This window comes from Saimiri boliviensis, chromosome 17 (assembly GCF_048565385.1).
Source record: "Saimiri boliviensis isolate mSaiBol1 chromosome 17, mSaiBol1.pri, whole genome shotgun sequence".
NCBI classification, from domain to species: Eukaryota; Metazoa; Chordata; class Mammalia; order Primates; family Cebidae; genus Saimiri; species Saimiri boliviensis.
In genome coordinates, this window is record NC_133465.1 from 29075662 (window position 1) to 29096112 (window position 20451).

The window sequence follows — 20451 nt, forward strand, 5'->3', positions numbered from 1 at the left end:
TCCCTCCTAGAAGAATTACGACTATTTTCGCCTAAAAACTAAATTTATGAGCTACTTTCTTTATGCTAATAAAAATCTCTTAATCACAACTGTGTTTTATCGCTGTTGGTATAGATTTAGGCTGTAATTAAGTGGAAATTTACCTCTGATATATTGATCGATAAGCTGTACATTAACTTCCACATGCTTGGCAGTTGGATCAAAGGCACAAATATTGCCGACTAAATATTTGTTAACATACTGTGAACAAAGAACAAAAGAAAATTTATGGGATCACCAGCAAGCAGAAATACAGTTCGACAGCTTACATAATTCCACTTATATAGATTTTAAAATAGGCAAAACCAACTGATGGTGTTAGAAGTCAAGATGATGGTTATCCGTGGCTGGGCGCGGTGGCTCACATGCCTGTAATCCCAGCACTTGAGGCTAAGGTGGGTGGATCACCTGAGATCAGGAGTTTGGAGACCAGCCTAGTCAACATGGTGTAACCCTGTTTCAACTAAAAATACAAAAAAAATTAGCCGGGCATGGTGGCACATGCCTGTAATCCCAGCTACTTGGGAGGCTGAGGCAGGAGAATCGCTTGAACCCAGGAGGCGGAGGTTGCAGTGAGCCGAGATCACACCGTTGCACTCCAGCTTGGGCAACAAGAGCAAAACTCCATCTCAAACAAACAAACCAATAAAAAAAAGATGGTTACTCTTTGGGTGGGTAGGGTGAAGGGATGATGAGGAAGGGTACAAAGGAGAGCTTTTGGGATTCCACAGATGTTCTATTTCTTGATCTAGGTCTGGTTATATGAATGTGTTCCACTCTGTGAAAATTCTTGCATTTATATTCTTATGATATATGCAATTATAATTTGTACGGCTAAATTTGTGTAGTCGATTCTTCAATTTAAAACGCGCTTAAAAAAAAAAAACTTACAAATTTACACTTATCCCAACTTCCAAGGTCACTTGAAAATTCCAACTCCGGATGAAAGAACAAGATAACCGCCTTCAGGATGTCAGACACTAGTTCCATGTTGGCTTCGAACTCCATGGACTTGCTGTCTTGAGGAGAATTTGGCTCTGCTAGAAGAGTAATGTCATAGAGCAACAGTGACACAAATTCCATGGGATCGAGTAGCTGGATGCTTTCCTGTAGCTCGAGCAGCATGATTCGGAAGAAGAGAATTCCTGCCCGCTGGACTTCCCCGGCATTTTCAATCTCTGGAATAGCAAAATGACAGCTCATATTGCTGTTCAGTCACATGCATTACTTTTTTCATAGGATTTTGAACATATTAAACTTTTTTTTCAAGAAAAGAAGACGATATCCTTTGGTTTTAAACAATCTTAGTTTCTCTAGCCATGAAATCGAAAGAAAGAAATGAAATTACTGCTGGTGAAGCTCATAGGAAGAGGCTTTGAGAAAAGGCAAACACTTGGGTTTTAGAGTTAGACTCTGGTTTGAACACCTGCTGGCCCCCTTATTAGTCTATTGTCTCTCTGAATATCCTTTTCCTCTTCCGTGAGAATGGACTTAATCCCTGCTTCCTTGGTTAGCTGTGAGAATTAGATAAGATGATAGGTGTAAAAGTGCTTAGTTGCAGGCGTTACACATAGTGAACACTCAAGAGATGTGAATTTTCTCCTTTCTTCTTATCCCACTCTGTGATACAGTTTCAAATCTTTTGGCTTAATCCCACAGAGTGTTACTCTTCTAATTCTATTCACTTCAACATAGGAAGCCAAAGGTTTCCATGCCTTCTTCTTCCCTCCCTCTCTCCAAGCTGGCATTGCACTGAAAGTAGCCTAGTGGATGTGGAATCACAAAAACTGGAGTCTAGTCTTGGCTCTGCCACCAGCTTGCTATTGGACCTTAGATAATCCACTTTACTTTTACAGGCTCTAGCATCTTTATCTGTAAAACAAGATGTTCTGTTTAGTTGTGTGTAACATAGTGGGAAGAGCACCTAAACCTGGGTTCAAATCCAGCCCTCACCATTTCTTGACTGTGTGATGTGGGGCAAGTTGCTTACTTTCCTCACCTGTAAATGGGGTATCACTATTAACCTCATAGGGTTATGATAAGGATTAAATAAAATAATATCTGAGACACACAATGGAGGCATTTAATAATTGCTAGTTCTAGCTTGCCTTTATGAGCCCTTCCAGTTCTAAAACTACATGGTTCTAACCAAGAGAATGTTATTCCAGGCTCTTTGCTTGAATTTGTAGATGTTACTCATCAGCACAAGACTGCATAAGGGAATTCCTTTTACATGGAAAGATCTATATATTGTAATAATTCATTTTAGAAAATGCATATTTCATTGCACTGCCTGTGATTTCCCCAAAACCTATTTATTAAACCTGTGAATTTAGACTGATGCCACATGAACAATACCTAAAATGTATTTTTTTTCTCTCTCTCCAGAGAACTCGCCAAGTATTTCATAGCAAGCCATTTGAACCACTTTCATCATTTTCTGCAGATCTTTATATTCTTGATACAACAACATCCTATTTCGGCCAATGTTAAAATCGAGGACTCCCAGAGCCTCTCCTGTTCTCTCACGAAGTGGAACTGCTATGTGGGTTTCTCCACAGGCAGAGGCCAGTATGACTTCTGAACTGTCTGTACATTTGAAGAGGAAATCTCTGAAACCAGAACCAAATAAGCACAAGGACGTTAAACAACTGCCTGTTCACATAGTTCCACCCAAACATACTGAATTACTCCCTTTTGTGCCTACCTCATTTCATGTACCTGTCAGTCTGCTCACTCACGTCTCTGCTCAAACATCCCTCTCAGCAGAGAAGCCTTCCCTGACCACCCAATCTCAAGTAGCAAGCAGCGCCCAAGCCACTCTCCATCATGATACTCTGCTTCATTGTCTTTACTTATCTGAAGGTGTTCATTTTTTTGTTTACTTATTGTCCATTATGCTTTGGTTGAGTGCCAGCAGAAATGATGAGTGTGTTAGGTCGGGTTCCCTAGAAGCAGAGCCTGAGACAGGGATGCTTATGCAGGTGATTTATTGAGTGAGTGTTCGCTGGAGAAATCTGTGGGAGGAACTGAGGGAAGCAGGATAGGGAAGGGAGAGAAGCTAAGTAAGAATGTAATTTCACATGAAGTCTAGCCTCCGCCTCATTCCAAGGGGAGCTCTAGAAGGTCAAGTGTACCAAAGAATCTGTCCCACCTTGAGGCAAAGGGAGGGGTCTTTTGTATCCTAGCACTAGTCAGTCATTGGCTCTAAGCTGCTCTGGGTGTGTGAGGGCAGTCTGGGTTGGAAGAGTGTTTACATATCTCTTAGGTGAAGGGCTCTAATTGCTCAAGGGCACTCCTCCAGAGAAAGTTACGGTGTGAGCCATTACTTGCAGCAGTGCCTACAGCAGCTGGTAAAAAGCATTTTGGGGATCTGGGTAGAGCATCTACAGCATCTGCCTCAGTGAGAGACTTGAGATTTTCATGGAAATGTAGTGGCTGCTTCTTTCTCTTGGTGAGGCACAGACACACCTCTTTTTCTTTCTTTCTCCGTTCCCCATCTACATTAATTCTGATATGCCATTTCTTTAAGGTATTTGTAAAAAATTGGTACTTTGCATAGCCTCAAAAACACATTTATAGTTTGTAATATCAATCCTACAGTGACAGTTAAGATTATGTCCTTCTTCTGCCATTCCTGCCCCTTGCTGCTGCTGATCCAACACTTTGTGTTGTGTCTTGATGATTGCCATAGTAACAATGCATCATACTAAGCTTTCCAGGCATAACAATAGAGCCTGATGGTCAACTGACTTCCTCTAAAGACATCTGCTGTAAGTTACACACAAGAATCCAGGGCTATGGGTATTACAAGGACTTCTATAAAACCCTTGACCAGCACAAGGATAACTCTGTGGAAAAGAGCTTGAGATTGAATGAACATTCTGGTGTGAGGCCAAACTAAAATGTAATTAACATATGTAATTAAATGTTGAATTAGCCTACTCGTCTGAGATTACTGGATTACTGCCTTCTCAACGACACTGACCCCCGAAAAAGCAGTCATTCCCTTTTGCAATAGGTGTGTTCTCAGTTAAGATGTTTTACATTTGTACACAGTTCAGTAGTGTTCCTTGCATTTGACAGGTGAGAGTCATTCTAAGTAATTTAGAATTGACTACTTATTAAATACAACATGCTCTGCTTTCTCTCCAACTCTGCCCCTGCATGTCTTCTTTAAATAAAAAATACACATTTGCAGACTTGCTAACATTAAAAAATGAGCTCTGATGAGTGATGTGAATGTACTATTCATAATTATGGTGGGTTTTTGTTGAATTCCATATTTACCAGGAAATTCATGGAAAATAAAGCACTTGCATGCTTTAATACATGCAATTTTAAAATAAAATGCCAATGAATCTGTTTTTTTTTTTTTTTTTTTTGAGACGGAGTTTCCTCTTGTCACCCAGGCTGGAGTGCAATGGCGCGATCTCAGCTCACCGCAACCTCCACCTCCTGGGTTCAAGCAATTCTCTTGCCTCAGCCTCCCGAGTAGCTGGGAGTACAGGCACGTGCCACCATGCCCAGCTAATTTTTTGTATTTTGAGTAGAGACGGGGTTTCACCATGTTGACCAGGATGGTCTCGATCTCTTGACCTCGTGGTCCACCCACCTCGGCCTCCCAAATCCTGGGATTACAGGCTTGAGCCACCGCGCCCGGCAAAATCTGTTTTAAAAAGGACTTGGGGAAGGCTGGGCACCATAAAGAGACCCTGTCTCTTAAAAAAAAAAATTATATTGGCTGGGCTTAGCGTCTGCCTGTGTCCCAGCTATTTGGGAAGCTGAGGCAGGAGGTTAGCTTGAGTCTGGGAGTTTGAGACTGCTGTGAGCTCTGATCACAGCACTGCACTCCAGCCTGGGTGACACAGTGAGACCCCATCTCCCCTGCAAAAAAAGGACACGGGGGGAAAAAGAGCCAGTATGTCCCATGCAGACAACATTCTGCAGAAACTTTTCTTTAAAAGCCCATCAGAATAAAATTCAGTGTGATCATTAGAGAAATGCAAATCAAGGCAGGCCACAGTGGCTCACGCCTGTAATCTCAGCACTTTGGGAGGCTGAGGCAGGTGGATCACAAGGTCATTGGTTCGAGACCAGCCTGACCCAAAATGGTGAACCCCATCTCTAACAAAAATACAAAAATTAGCTAGGCGGTGTGGTGCACACCTGTAATCCCAGCCCCAGCTACTCGGGAGGTTGAGGCAGGAGAATCGCTTGAACCCAGGAGGCAGAGGTTAGAGTGAGCCAAGACTGTGCCACTACACTCCAGCCTGGGTGACAGAGCAAGACTCCATCTCAAAAAAAAAAAAAAGAGAGAAATGCAAATCAAAACTACAATGAGAAATCATCTCATGCCAGTCAGAATGGTGATTTTAAGTCAAGAAACAACAGATGCTGATGAGAGTGTGGAAAAATTGGAATGCTTTTATACTGTTGGTGAGAATGTAAATTAGTTTAACCATTGTGGAAGACAGTGTGGTGATGCCTCAAAGGCCTAGAACCAGAAATACCATTTGATCCCACAACCCCATTATTGGGTGTATACCCAAAGGAATATAAATAATTCTGTTTTAAAGATACATGCACATGTATGTTCATTGCAGCACTATTCACAGTGGCAAAGACATGGAATCAACCCAAATACCCATCAATGATAGATTAGATGAAGAAAATGTGGTACTGCACATGTATGTTCATTGTGGCACTGTTTACAATAGCAAAGACTTGGAACCCAACTCAAATGCCTATAAAGATAGACTGGACAGGCCGGGCGTGGTGGCTCAAGCCTGTAATCCCAGCACTTTGGGAGGCCGAGGCAGGTTGATCACGAGGTCAAGAGATTGAGACCATCCTGGTCAACATGGTGAAACCCCGTCTCTACTAAAAATACAAAAAATTAGCTGGGCATGGTGGTGTGTGCCTGTAATCCCAGCTACTCAGGAGGCTGAGGCAGGAGAATTGCCTGAACCCAGGAGGCAGAGGTTGTGGTGAGCCGAGATCACGCCATTGCACTCCAGCCTGGGTAACAGGAGTGAAACTCTGTCTCAAAAAAAAAAAAAAAGATAGACTGGACAAAGAAAGTGTGGCACATATACACTATGGAATACTATATAGCCATAAAAAGGATGAGTTTGTGTCTTTTGCAGGGACGGGGATGAATCTGGAAAACATTATTCTCAGCAAACTGATCCAAGAACAGAAAACCAAACACTGCATGTTCTCACTCATAAGTGGGTGTTGAACAGTGAGAACACTTGGACACAGGGAGGGAAACATCACACACTGGGGTCTGTTAGGGGTGAGGAGCTAGGGGAGGGATAGCAGTGGGTGGGGAGATTGGGGAGGGATAATATTAGGAGAAATACTTAATGTAGGTGACAGGGTGGGGATGGAGGCAGAAAACCAACATGGCATGTGTATACCTATGTAACAATCCTGCAAGATCTGCACATGTACCCCAGAACTTAAAGTAAAATTAAAAAAAAAGAAAATATTGTAGATATACACCATGGAATACTATGCAGCCATAAAAAGGAATGAGATCATGTCCTTTGCAGGGACATGGATGGAGCTGGAAGTCATTATCTTAAGCAAACTAACACAGGAACAGAAAACCAAACACCACATGTTCTCACTTATAAGTGACAGCTGAACAATAAGAACACCTGGACATGGGGAAGGGAACACACTGGGGCCTGTCATGGGGGAGAGGGGAGGGAGAGCATTAGGAAAAATTGTGAATGCATGTGGGGCTTAATACCTATGTGATGGGTTGATAAGTGCAGCAAACCACCATGGTGCAAGTTTACCTATGTAACAAACCTGCACATCCTACACATGTATCCCCGAACTTAAAATACAATTAAATTAAAAAGAATAAAAGTCAGTGTGTATGAGCAAGAGCCAGAAGCTGTGTCTTTCAGATCTACTATTGTACCAGAAGGATGTGTTCTGGCAAACAAAACGGACATGTCTCATACCTGAAGATGCATGACTTCCTGTAGACGGTAGGAGGGTTTTTGTGGATTTCTGTCAGACCCAGCTGCCCTGTAACCATCATGTTGCGCAAAACGTAGTCTGAATCCTTGAAAAGAGGAAGACATTTTATTAGAAAGGAGTAATTAGACCTCATATTTCCATTACAGCTTTTGGGGACAGATAAAGAGAAAAAAACAGGAAAGCTTAGATGACCTCTGGTTTTAAGGACAGTGACATTTTACTTAGTAGAGTTGGGATTTCACCATGTTGGCCAGGATGGTCTTAATCTCTTAACCTCATGATCCGCCTGCCTCAGCCTCCCAAAGTGCTGGGATTACATGCGTGAGCCACTGTTCCTGGATGATTTACTTTCTTCACTTCGCTACTGAGGACACTCTCTTCTGGTTTTCCTCCTACCTCACTAAACAATCCTCATTCTCCTTGCTTCTTTATCTCCCTTACTTCTAAGAAGCTTTCAAACTGTAGGTCAACCTGCAACTTACGTGTGGGTTGTGAAAATATTTTAATGAGTCTTGATCAATATTTTTTCATAGAAACTAGTTTATAAGAAAGTATATTAACATAATCTGTAAATATATGAACTTAGGAAACACAAATTCAATCAAGAGAAGTAAAGAGGGGTTTTTATGAATCATTCCTTTACGAAAATAATTCTTAGGACATGCCTACAGTCTTAGCTACTTTGGAGGCCGAGGCAGGAGGATCGCTTGAGTCTAGGAGTTCAAGGTTACAGTGAGCTCTGATAGTGTCACTGCACTTCAGCCTGGGCAACAGAATGAGACCTGGTCTCTAAAAAATGAAAATAAAGATAAATAATTATTGGAATAAAGAGGAAATATGGTAAGAGGATCCATAGGGGATTTGCATGCTGAATGGTGCTTGGAAGAGGAACAGCTGCTTTGTAATGTAAAACTTCCTTTTGCCTCTGTACTCCATGACTTCAAGGGTTCTTTCAAACTCTTTAGAAGGGAAATGTTGTCAACTTTATCCTTGGAAAATTGTTAAGATTATCCCACATTGATGACTGGGCTTCTAGCTTCTTTCTACATGTATTTCTTTCATGGTTTGTTATTTAGTGTTACACACTATTAGACTGAAAAATATATATATATATATTTTAAATCTCACCCTGTGTATCTAGGTTTAAATGTTTAGCCAAAACTTTACTGTTTTTTTTTTTTTTTTTTGGTGCCAAAATTGCATAAATTGACCACTCCTGCGTTGGATCAGAAGCATAATACAGAAAATAAGAGGCTTATAATAATATGCCTGAAAATAAGCTTATTTTTTATTTGATTTTAGTTTGAACCAAAAACTATAAAGTCAGCGAGCCCCTCAGCAATTATTCAGTAGTGAGAAAAGCACTCCTAGTTAAAATTTCCCAGGAAACCTTTTGGGAAAAGGCTGCAATTATGTTTTCCTCTCCTTTTCTTTCTTCTGGTTCTGGCTTGTTATTTTTTTCCCCTTTCTTTCCAATATCTATGCATTCTCACCTTTCCCATTACACATTGTTTATCTCCTTTGCTTTAATATTTATCCTCTTTTGCTTTTTTCTTGTTTGACAAACACGTAAAAATGATGTAAAAGAGAATATCAGAAAATATAACATGTAGGGCAAGTAGGTATTCTTTTGTGAAATTTCTGTTTCGTGTGTGTGCACAAAATATAAGTGAGAATATAAAATGTTTTTTTGTACTATGAGTTACAGCCAATACAATTTTTTTGAGCCACAGTGATTCTAAACACTTGGAGCACCTCAAGACTCAGTCCTTAGACACTTTTTTTTCTTTTCTCACTCATTCCTTTGGTCATCGCTTCTGGGCACATTGTTTTGTGTTGTGTTTTGTTTATTGTAGTAAAATATACATAGCATATTTACAATTTTAAGCATTTGTTTAAGTGTAAAATTCAGTGGCACTGAATACCTTCACAGTGTTGTATAAATCCAGGCTAATGAATAAATGGCATTTAAAGCCATGAGACTGGCTTTAAATGCCATTTATTCATTAGCCTGGATTTCTTCCCAAACACTGGGAGCCTATACCCAACTGCCTATTCAATATCTCCTCTAAGATGTCTAACAAATATTTCAAATTGTAGTTAAAAATTTTTTTTGGCCAGATGTAGTGGCTTACACCTGAAATCCCAACACTTTAGGAGGCTGAGGTGGGACAACTGCTTGAGTCCAGGAGTTCCAGACCAGGACAACATAGGAAGACCCCCGCCTCTAAAAAAAAGTTTCAATTTAGTAGGTAAAAAATTATCTTTTACTTAACTTTGTATTTATTTCACTGAGAATAATTGAATATATTTTTTTACATGTTTATAAACCATTTGCATGACTTTTTTTTTTCCCCAAGTATACTTGCCCTTTGCTTGTTTTTCTTTTGGATTTAAAAAAAAATCTCATTGATTTGTGTAAAATAGTGTTAAGCCTTTGCCAGACAGGTAGCAATTTACCCCAATTTGTCATATAAAATTTAATTTTCTTTATAACTTTGGTGCAAGAAAGGTTTGCATTTTTATCTAGTCAATGTATCAACCTTCCCTTAATTGTTCCAACCTTTGGTGTAAGTAGCAATCCTTCTCCAGACCAGGACTGCAAGTTTTCTCTCAACCTTCATATTAAAATCATTTGTCAAGTTTTTAAAAAATCATGTTGAGATTTTTCTTGGAATTTTGTTAAATTTATAAATAATTCTTGGGATAAATTATATCTTTTTTTTTTTTTTTTTTGAGATGTGGCCCAGGCTGGAGTGCAATGGTGCAATCTCGGCTCACCGTAACCTCCACTTCCTGGGTTCAAACAATTCTCCTCCCTACCCAGTAGCTGGGATTACAGGCATGCACCATCACGCCTGGTTAATTTTGTATTTTTAGTAGAGATGGGGGTTTCTTCATGTTGGTCAGCTGGTCTTGAACTTCCAACCTCAGGTGATCTACCCGTCTTGGCCTCCCAAGGTACTGGAATTACAGGCGTGAGCCACTGCGCCTGGCAGAAATTATATCCTTAAAAAATGATCTTCTTGTGGGGAAAAAATAACGGCTTTCTACTTTATCAAAACAATTTATGTCCCTTGACTTAAATTATAATTTGTTTCATATAGGGCCTAAGGGTGATGGGATAAGGTGGGGAAAATGTTCCAGACAGAGTAACATTTTTGAAATCCCTGAGGTAAAAGAAAATTTGCTTTCTATTATGAAGTGTGGAATGTGAAACATTAATTGTAGTATTACAGTTTTCTCCTCCTGAGAATCTCTCTTCTCCTGAGAGTCCTTCCCTCTCATTCAAGCAGAAAGTCTATCTGTTCACTGCCTTAGAAAAGGAACGTGATGAGGTAGAAAGCAGAAATCACTGGCTAGTCTGACTTTCAAATTTTTCCAAAAGCCTACATTATCATGACTTAAGATAGCTAACCAGGCACATGTGTTAGCCACCTGTCTCTCTTGAGACCCCAGGGAACTAAAAGACGGAGAAACTGATTTCTTTGCTGGCTGTCAGCTGGGGGCTGCCCTTAATGCCCTGGGTCTTTGTACGTAGCCCTGTGTATCTCGGGACCTGCAGTGGGATGTCAAATCACCATCTTTCTGACTCTTTTTCCATCCTCCTGTCTCTCAGCACCAGAAAGAGTTCTCTCTCTTTTTTTTTTTTTTTTTTTTTTTTGTTTGTTTGTTTTGAGACAGAATCTTGCTCTGTCATCAGGCTGGAGTGCAATGGTGCGATCTTGGCTCACTGCAACCTCCACCTCCCCGTTCAAGTGATTCTTCTGCCTCAGCCCCCCACGTAGCTAGGACTACAGGCTGACACCACCACTCCCAGCTAATTTTTGTATTTTTAATAGAGATGGGGTTTCACCATATTGGCCAGGCTGGTCTCAACCTCCTGACCTCGTGATCCACCTGCCTCAGCCTCCCAAAGTGCTGGGATTACAAGTGTGAGCCACTGCATCTGGCCAGGTTCTCTGTTTTTAAGGACTCATATGATCCAGGGCCCACCTGGACAATCCAAGATAATCTCCCCATTTCAAATTCCTTAATCTTAATCACACCTGCAAAAAATCCTTTCTGACATGTAAAGCGACATATTCACAGGTTTCAGGAATTTGGACATGGACATCTTGAGGGGGAGGCATTATTCTACTTGCCGCAGTTACCTATTTAATAAATTCGGTACTCCAAAGAAATAGACAGAAGTGCTTTGGGGTGATAAATTAAAATACCCTGAATTTCATACCTAAGAGAATTTGAATCTGTTTTTCCTCATCTATGGTTACTGTTAACAGAGCAGTAATTTTTTTCCTCTATAACTCTGTACCTTGCAGGAACATGGGCATGAGGTAAGGGGGAGTATTTCAGAATTTATTTTATATTTCATGTCAGTCAGGGTATCATAAGGAAACAGATTGCCAGAACTGGGTAATTTAAGGGGAGTTTAATAAAAGGATTATTTATGAAGGCAATGTTTAGAATCCCGACCTAGTAACAAGGAAGAGCTGTTAACACTCTCAGCCTGAAGAGGCTGGAAGACGGGGTAGAGGGGTGTGGTGGAGCAATGACCAGAACCTACAAAGGACAGCTGTATGGAGAGGACTGCCTGATGAAAGGTGAAGTGGCCTTTAGGAGAGAAACACAGCCAACTCACAGCAACCTGGCAGAGAGGGAGATAGAAGCATTAACGTCCCAGCTGCACTCTACTTCTGCTCTCCAGTGTTCTGTTGGCAGCTCTCATTGGACAAACTCAAGCAGAAGCCAAAGGGCCAAAGAGCCCATTGATACTGTTTATTTTTTGAGACATAGAGCAGGCTGGAGAAGAGAGAAAAGTGAATCTGGATGGGGCTGCAGAAGGGAAAGAGGAAGGCTTAGGAAGATATGATCACTGAGTGCTTGAAAAGAGCTTAGACAGGCTGTTCTGGTCTCTGCCCCACCACAATCTCACTCACAACCTGGCTGCTGAGTGGTCCTTCTCTCTCCTCACCTTTGGCAGGATTTTTTTCACCACCATAAGAGGGCCCAGGTCAGATGGGATGTGACCCTGGTGGCTTTGTCTGCGGACTCTAGATTCTGAACCTACAGCTGCTGAAGTCATGTTTCTTGCTGACTGTTTCGGGCTATTTTGTCCTTTTCCATGGTGCCCTATGTGTTGTTTGTCTTAAGGCCCTGACCATACTCTTCGGAATCTTCGCTGGGTTCCCATGTGCTTTGAAGGACCACTGTAGCTGGACCCCTTCAAACAGGGTGCTCTGCCCCAGTCTTAAGTGACCTTGAAGACTCCCATCCCCACCCTCATTAGTAGTGCCAGTTACAAGGCATTCTCTGCCTCCATGGCCTGGCTCCCCACCAGAGAGCTCCATGATTCTGCCCTTATGACCAAGTCCTCATCAGATTGACCCAGCTACTGAGGGAGGGATGTAGGGACCTGGTGGGAAGAAAGGAAGGAATCAGCCTGGAGGGAAGTGCAGACATGCTTGCCTTGGGCCAGCCAAGGGACTAGGGGGAACCCAGGTGATACCACCACCTGACCAAGCACCTCCCAGAGTCATTCAGCCTTTCTGAAAGGAAAAACCTTTCTACCTACTCGAATCATACGCAAAATCCTAACACAAAGTAGGAAGAAGCAAAGCAAACATTCAGCAAGAATTCATGACATTATAGATAGGAGGGCTTAAAAATATTGGTGTCATATAACTGAGTCCTTCCAAAACAGTAGCTCCTTGTCCCTTCCCACTCCACCCATATGATTGTGGTGAGTGTTGCCCATTACTATAAACTCCCCAGTCTGGCCAGCGGGGATGTATCTCAGGATGAGTCAAAAAGAGTTTTCTGGCAGGGCACGGTGGCTCAATTTCAGCACTTTGGGAGGCTGAGGCGAGCAGATCACCTGAGGTCGGGAGTCTGAGACCAGCCTGACCAATATGGAGAAACCCCTTCTCTACTAAAAATACAAAATTATCCAGGCATGGTGGCTCATGCCTGTAATCTCAGCTACTCTAGAGGTTAAGGCAGGAGAATCGCTTGAACCCAGGAGGCAGAAGTTGCAGTGAACCAAGATTGTGCCATTGCATTCCAGCCTGGGCAACAAGAGTGAGACTCCATCTAAAAACAGAAAAAAAAAAAAAAAAAAAAAGGAATTTTCTCTCTTGGGTTTTCCAAATTGGAACTTTTTACTGGATGCTTTCAGTAAGCATCGGACTTGCCCTGCGGAAAAAGCCCATCTTTAGCTGGAAGAACAAAGCCAATGTACAGAGGGAAACAAACATGAGAAGTGGAGAGATGAACACAGAGAGCCCTGATGGCTTCAAATCCCTGTGACCATCCTGAAAGATAGCTTGACTCCTGCCCTGTCTTCATTTTGGTCACATGAGTCAGTTAATTCTCCCTTTTGCCTAAGGCAATTTGAGATGGATTCCTGTCACTCACAACCAAGGGTCTTGTGTTGGGAAATCTGTCTTCAGTTAGACTAATAGCTGATTAATATAGTTCAAATATTAGCAAGAAATAACGTCTAGACACTCGGCTACCTTGGAGAGATCTATCACTACTGAGCCTGGCCTACCTGGGCTGGCATAGGCTCTACAAAGTATGTAGTGATGGAGGTGATGCTGGATGTGACGTCATACAGCCAGCCAATACCGGTGATCACAACATGCAGAATGTGCTCGCGGCTGCGGACGTAGTGATAGGCAGTGCTAAAGACATTGGCAACACCCTGTAGAGACAGAATATTCAAGTAGCCTTTTCTTTTTAAAATGGCAAAATAATTAGTGATATAGTAATTGGATTACTTTTACCAGTAATGTAATTACTTCATGATAATCTACTTCCTACAAATTATTCAGCAGTCCTCAAAGGGCAGTGTTCCAGATTTTACTATAAAAATAGGATCTGGCATTTCTCCCCATGCTATCTCTCCCTAACTCCCCATCCCCCACTGTCCCTCCCTTATTTCCCCCCTGAAAGACCCCAGTGTATGATGCTCCCCTCCCTGTGAGAAATGCCAGGTATAGGTGATGGGGAGGAAGGCAGCAAATCACACTGCCATGTGTGTACCTATGCAACAATCTTGCATGTTCTTCACATGCACCCCAAAACCTAAAATGCAATAAAAAATAAAAAAATAAAAATAATAAAAATAATTAAGAATACAGAGTTATAAAGTTTTCATTGTTATTTATTTATTTATTTATTTTTTAGACGGAGTTTCGCTCTTGTTACCCAGGCTGGAGTGCAATGGCGCGACCTCGGCTCACCGCAACCTCCACCTCCTGGGTTCAGGCAATTCTCCTGCCTCAACCTCTTGAGTAGCTGGGATTACAGGCACGAGCCACCATGCCCAGCTAATTTTTTGTATTTTTAGTAGAGACGGGGTTTCACCATGTTGACCAGGATGGTCTCGATCTTTTGACCTCGTGATCCACCCGCCTCGGCCTCCCAAAGTGCTGGGATTACAGGCATGAGCCACCGTGCCCGGCCCATTGTTATTTATAACAGGAAGAAAATTGGAAACAAAATGTAAGTTTAATAATGGGGGTTGCTTAGTTAATAGAATGGAATACTTTGCCACCATTTATTTACATAAAAAGAGGTTTACAATATACTGTAATTTAAAATTAAAAAGTAGTTGCAAAATAATGTGACGATTATGTGATTCATTAACGTGATGTGTATGTGGATAAATATAGGAAAGGGTCTAAAATAAATATCCTAAAATGTAAAAAAAAAAAAAAAAAAAAAGGATCATCAAGAAATCAAAGGTATAGGACAGGTGTGGTGGCTCATGCCTATAATCCCAACGCTTTGGGAGGCCAAGGCAGGGTGGATCACTTGAGGTCAGGAGTTTGAGACCAGCCTGGCCAAGATGGTGAAACCCTGTCTCTACTAAAAATATAAATATTAGCTGGGCATGGTAGTGCATACCTGTAATCCCAGCTACTCGGGAGGCTGAGGCATGAGTATTACTTGAACTCAGGAGGCGGAGGTTGCAGTGAGCTGAGATTGCACCACTGCACTCCAACCTGGGCAATAGAGCAAGTCTCAAAAAAAAAAAAAAAAAAAAATAGTCAAAGGTGTAAAGAGAAGAGAGATCCAAGTAAGTTTTTATGCTTTTGATAATCATTCAGTGAAATTTGTGATATGTGCTATTAGAGAATAGTATCAAAGGAACAAGATAAACTTTGAAATGAGAAAAAAAAATGTTAAAAAGCCAAGAACGAATGCCAGCCCTGGGCAGATGGGTAGGAGCTGCCCTGATCTGATGCCAGTGTTAATGCCTGCATCTGTGCAGGGATGACCACTATCATCAGATCAGAAGTATAGGGCATGTTTGATTCCAAGACCCACAATGTGCTAGGTTATATACTCCTCTTATAGGCATAAGGAGACCCTGTTCCACAGAGAAGGGATGGGAAATCCTTAGAACCCATAAGTGGGCTTGTTATCAAGAAACTCTAGGAACCACAGACTCTTCAAAATTACATGCCTTTTATATTAGGACTCAGGCATCTAAGGGTAACCCAGGCGCCTTTAACTCTAAGGGCTAGAGTACCAATGTATAATTCATTTTGAAATGCTCTCTAACAAGACTATATATACTTCACCTACTGATAACTCCATACTCCTTCATTTTAATATCGTCACATCATTCTTGTGTCAGATAAGAATGAATTTTATTATTAAAAATATGTCCAGACAAAGAGATTCTACCACTTTCCTCAGTTATCCACCCAATAAGTGGGAAGAGAAAGTGGAAAATAATGGCAAGTAAACACAAAGAACCAGAGGCTTACAGGGCAACAAATGATGAGGGCATAGCAAGGTCAAGTTCCTAACTTGCTGCTATACTCCACAGTTCATTGCCTCTGTAAAGGCTTTTCATTTTCCTTTATTGTAAGTTCTATCTACAGATTAAATAAAAATGTTTGTAGAAATGGTCTAGCTATTTTATGATCTTAAAAGTGCTATCATTTTATGATTGAATTTAAAAACATGAATACTTAAGAAACATTTAGGCCTTTTTCTTTATTTTTTTCATCCTCAAAATTATAACACTGAAATCAAGACCTATGGGGATGCATATCAGTTAGTACAGTTTGTGGAAAGTACAAAGAATTTCTAGATAGATACCACTATTAGGAAAACACAAGTATGTCCTTTCTAACAGTTCATTCCCACTTCGTGGGTCTTAGTAGTCTAATGGTTGGATTTCTGTTCCGTAGCATAAAATTCTATTTCTGTGATTAATGCTATGGGACACATGAGGCTGAGGCATGGGTATACAACTGAGGCTAAGAGTCCTTCCAGAAGTAATGGGGAGCTTCTCAAAAGACTGAAACATATATGCAGAAAACAGGAGCAAGTATGATGATGTTGCCTATATACACAGCTTTACTCTCATAGGATTTCAGGTTTCACTCTTTTTTTTTGTTTTAATTAAATTAAATTTTTTTTTTTTGAGATGGAGTTTCACTCTTGTTACCCAGGCTGGAGTGCAATGGCGCGATCTAGGCTCACCACAACCTCCGCCTCCTGGGTTCAGGCAATTCTCCTACCTCAGCCTCCTGAGTAGCTGGAATTACAGGCATGCGCCAGCATGCCCAGCTAATTTTTTGTATTTTTAGTAGAGACGGGGTTTCACCATGTTGACCAGGATGGTCTCGATCTCTTGACCTCGTGATCCACCTGCCTCGGCCTCCCAAAGTGCTGGGATTACAGGCTTGAGCCACTGCGCCCAGCCAGGTTTCACTCTTTAAAAAGTATAGGAGAGGCCATCCTACCATTGTTCTTGAAAACTTCTATGACTTACCTGATAGAATCTAATCTCATGAGGTAGAAAGATGTTTATTTTGTGGGGATCTCTAAGGGTGTCAACAGCCAAGACCCCAAAGATCCTCATATATGCATCTTGAAGTGGCAGAGCCAGGAATGACCCATTATAATCATTCTTATTACGGGAATGATTCCAGAAGAAGATGTTCCCGTGGTACTGAACTTGAGGAACGTGGATTGGCCTTCCTTCATCCACTACTGTAAAGCTGAGGAAAAAAAGAGTATGAGGATGGAAGAAAGGCACAGGGAGAGATTTAGATCAAACCATGGAGGAAACTAGATTGATTCTCCATTCACAATCTGTGGCTTTATATCACAGAACAGTGGACTCAGATAAGATGACCAGTTTGAAGGTCTGACTTAAAGATTTTTTAAAAAACAAGCTTAGATGTGAACTTAGGAAACAACTATAAACAGGACTCATTAGACATGACTAATGGAACAGGCAGAAATAATTGAGCCAATATTGTGAAGTAGAATCCCTGTATGATGAATCATTGCCAAAGAGAGAGCTCTAGAAATAATCAAGTGAAGTTATCCAGGACTGGAAGCCAATGGCTCCTACTCCAGAAGCACTGGTGACTTGAGGCATTTCCCTTCGAGCAGCTAGCTGGGATCTTGATGCCAGTTTACTCAGAAAGGGAATTTCTTTTTTATAAGAGTAAAACCAATCTCTTTAAGAAGTTCTTACCTGATTCCTTTCATGTCCCTGTAGAGCACTTTGTTCAGTACAAATGGAGCATCATCTAAAGTGCAAGCCACATTCCTCAATAGAACATTCCCTTTCTCAGGCAGTAGCACGTTTTCTTCTAAGAGGGAAATGTGAGCACTGATCTTCTTATTTCCATGGGCTTCAGCATCCTACGGCAAAACATTTCTGACCATATATATGTTTGCCAACAGCCAAAGAACTCCCCTAATCATGCCTTCTCTCATTAGTTAATTTATGCATCTGGCCCCAGTAATTTCATTTTTTTAAATAAAGAATGCTGATATTACTATTCATGGGCAGTGGGGAAAAGGTTGATACCACAGCTGTCCCCTAAATCTGAGTTTTAGTGAGTATAATGGATTTCCTCTATGCCAACTGGGCTAGTTTACTGGAAAAGAAAAATAGAACCAAAAAACTTTCAAGTCTACTCAAATTTAGAGCTTTAAAACTTGGATTCCTTTGACCTATAGTCAAATTGTCTGCATTTCTATTAAAAATGTTAATTTTAGAGAGATGGACCAAGATGTCTTCATTTCACTAATATTTCTTGACCATCTACTGTGATATGAATGTGAAAAAAAAATGCTCTCAAGGAACTCTTAACACACTTTGTATGTTTGATCTATGTAATTTCAGAAAGGATTTTTGGGGGCCCAAGATTACAGACTTCCTGCAACTAATATTTCTGCAACTACGAATTTTTTGTACCTAAAATATTATTATGTTATTAACAATATTATGTGTAATCACATATATTAAACATATCCGTAAATTGGGGACATGTGAGACACTGATATTTTTCTCATCTTTCTATATATTTGGGTTTGCTTTCCATGCCCTTTTCTTTTGCCTTTATTTCTTCTTTCCACATACAAGATCTAAGGAGTCATTAGCAAATATGTAGTGAGATTTCTCTTAGGATACCACAGATCTCTGAAGCAAGTTAGAACAATGCCTCTTTTTCTTGAGTGGCCTTTTGGTTCTGGTGCCCCATTTCCAATGACACTGGAAAATACAGCCACTCAGGAGATGATTCCATTGAGCAAGTGTTGTTATTTAGCTGAGATGACTGGCACAGGTTCCCTGGATCAGTGGAGTCTATGATACATGTAGAACGTAGCTGTGCTGTTTCTGCCTATGAACAGTAGCAACCTGGGAGTCTCTGAGGAGGTGGCAAGGCTACAGGAGTGGCCTCTCAGGGCCATGTGTTCTAAGTGGCACGATTCTGCAATAGTCTCAGCTTGCTTCTAGGCAATGCTGTGAAATATTGTGTGGTGTCAGACTCTATAATGAGTTTATGATTTAAATAGTTCCTTTTAAAACTGACTCCCAAAATACCATGCAAGGGAAACGGAGCTTGAACTGCTTGTACATCTCCTTACTGATATTTTTCATAGTCTGTCTATTGTCCATTCTAGGCTTATTTGACTCTCCCCAGAAATGAAATTAGAAATCCCAAGACTTCTTTTCTGCGTCTGACTTTTCTACCTTTCTTCTCTGCTTCTATCTTGGCAACCAGCAGTCACTCCAGTTGCATCTCTCCTAGGCATTGGGTCATTTGTAATGTAGTGGAATGAATAAAACATCTATAGCAGCACCCAGTGATTTTTCAAGAGAATTCAGGTACAGGATGCTCCTCTTTTGCAACCATTGAACATAGCCTACTTTGAGGAAATGTTTTCTCTTACATATCACTTTAGAAGACACACCTGGGTGAGGGCCTTAAAGGTCTCACTATACACTGGCTCCAGGGACACCCCACTTGTCTCTGCAGCATGTTGGATTTTGTGCAGCCACTTCCGCCTGGCACAATTCCTCAGATTCTCAATGTGGCTCCTCTCTAAAGAATTCATCAGAAATTCCACAACGCTTTCCAGAACTTGGTCTTCATTGCCCCTGAGTTCGGATACAATCAATTCTATGTAATTCTGAAATTGTTTTGAAGACAACCTCACTTCGTGACCAGGGTGTGGTTTTGGAAATTGGATGTGCAGTTTAGCTAAAAGACACAAACACAACACCAAGAACTAACCAAAAGTTCACTTATCGGTGGGGGAAATTTTCATTCTCCTCTTATGATGGACTGAAGCCCTGGATAATTGCTCTCCTGGAAAACCAAGTATATCAAAGGCATCTCTGAACCCAGTGGAATATTTTACAGTGAATTTCTATGCTGAACTCAATATGACTCCTGTGTCAACTTCTGTGTTTTTGTTTTGTTTTAATTTTACCACCTAGCCTGGTGAAACCTCAGGGTTTGATTTGATTCCTTCCCTACCTTTTGCCTTTCATATCCGCCCCTTGGCCTCCAAAAGTGCTGGAATTACAGGTGTGAACCACCGCACCTGACCCCTCAATTTTTTCCCTTTTATTTTTTCTTTTTAATTTTATGTCCAACTCCCACTCAGATCCCAAAATGTTTTAATTATAAAAGTGTTAAATGTTCCACCGAAATAGAAACGAACACATTAAAGCAAATTTAGTCATTTAAATAGAAAATTAAAAGGCATAGCCAATAATGCTAATAGTTATCCTATGAGAAATAATATGGAAAAAATGACTTATTCCATTAAATTCTACAATGCATACAGGTCACATGTTCTATAGCCTTTTATTTGTGATGTTTCTGCCCAAAATATTAGGCTGTATTAAACAGGAATAAAAAGGGAAAATGAAGCTTAGCATGGTGGCTCACGCCTGTAGTCCCAGAACTTTGGAAGACTGAGGCAGGAGGATCACTTGAGCCCAGGAGTTCGAGACCAGCCTGTGCAACATAGTGAGACCCTGTCTCAAAAAAAAAAAAAAAAAAAATAGCCAGGTATGGTGGCACATGATGCCTGTAGTCTTAGCTACTTGGGAGGCTGAGATGGGAGGAT

At 40.9% G+C, this 20451-nt stretch overlaps 1 protein-coding gene across 1 annotated transcript in view; it reads right to left on the reverse strand.

Annotated features, from left to right (window-relative positions):
• The window catches only part of EFCAB5 (EF-hand calcium binding domain 5), a 142337-nt gene that overhangs the window by 17869 nt on the left and 104017 nt on the right, over positions 1-20451 (reverse strand). Inside the window, exons 15-22 of the mRNA XM_074388426.1 lie at positions 19285-19574; positions 17555-17724; positions 16841-17069; positions 13595-13747; positions 7023-7126; positions 2398-2651; positions 931-1217; positions 144-240 (exon numbers count right to left, since the gene is read on the reverse strand). Coding sequence (XP_074244527.1) covers positions 144-240; positions 931-1217; positions 2398-2651; positions 7023-7126; positions 13595-13747; positions 16841-17069; positions 17555-17724; positions 19285-19574 — 1584 coding nt within the window. The remainder of the gene's footprint in view (positions 1-143; positions 241-930; positions 1218-2397; positions 2652-7022; positions 7127-13594; positions 13748-16840; positions 17070-17554; positions 17725-19284; positions 19575-20451) is intronic.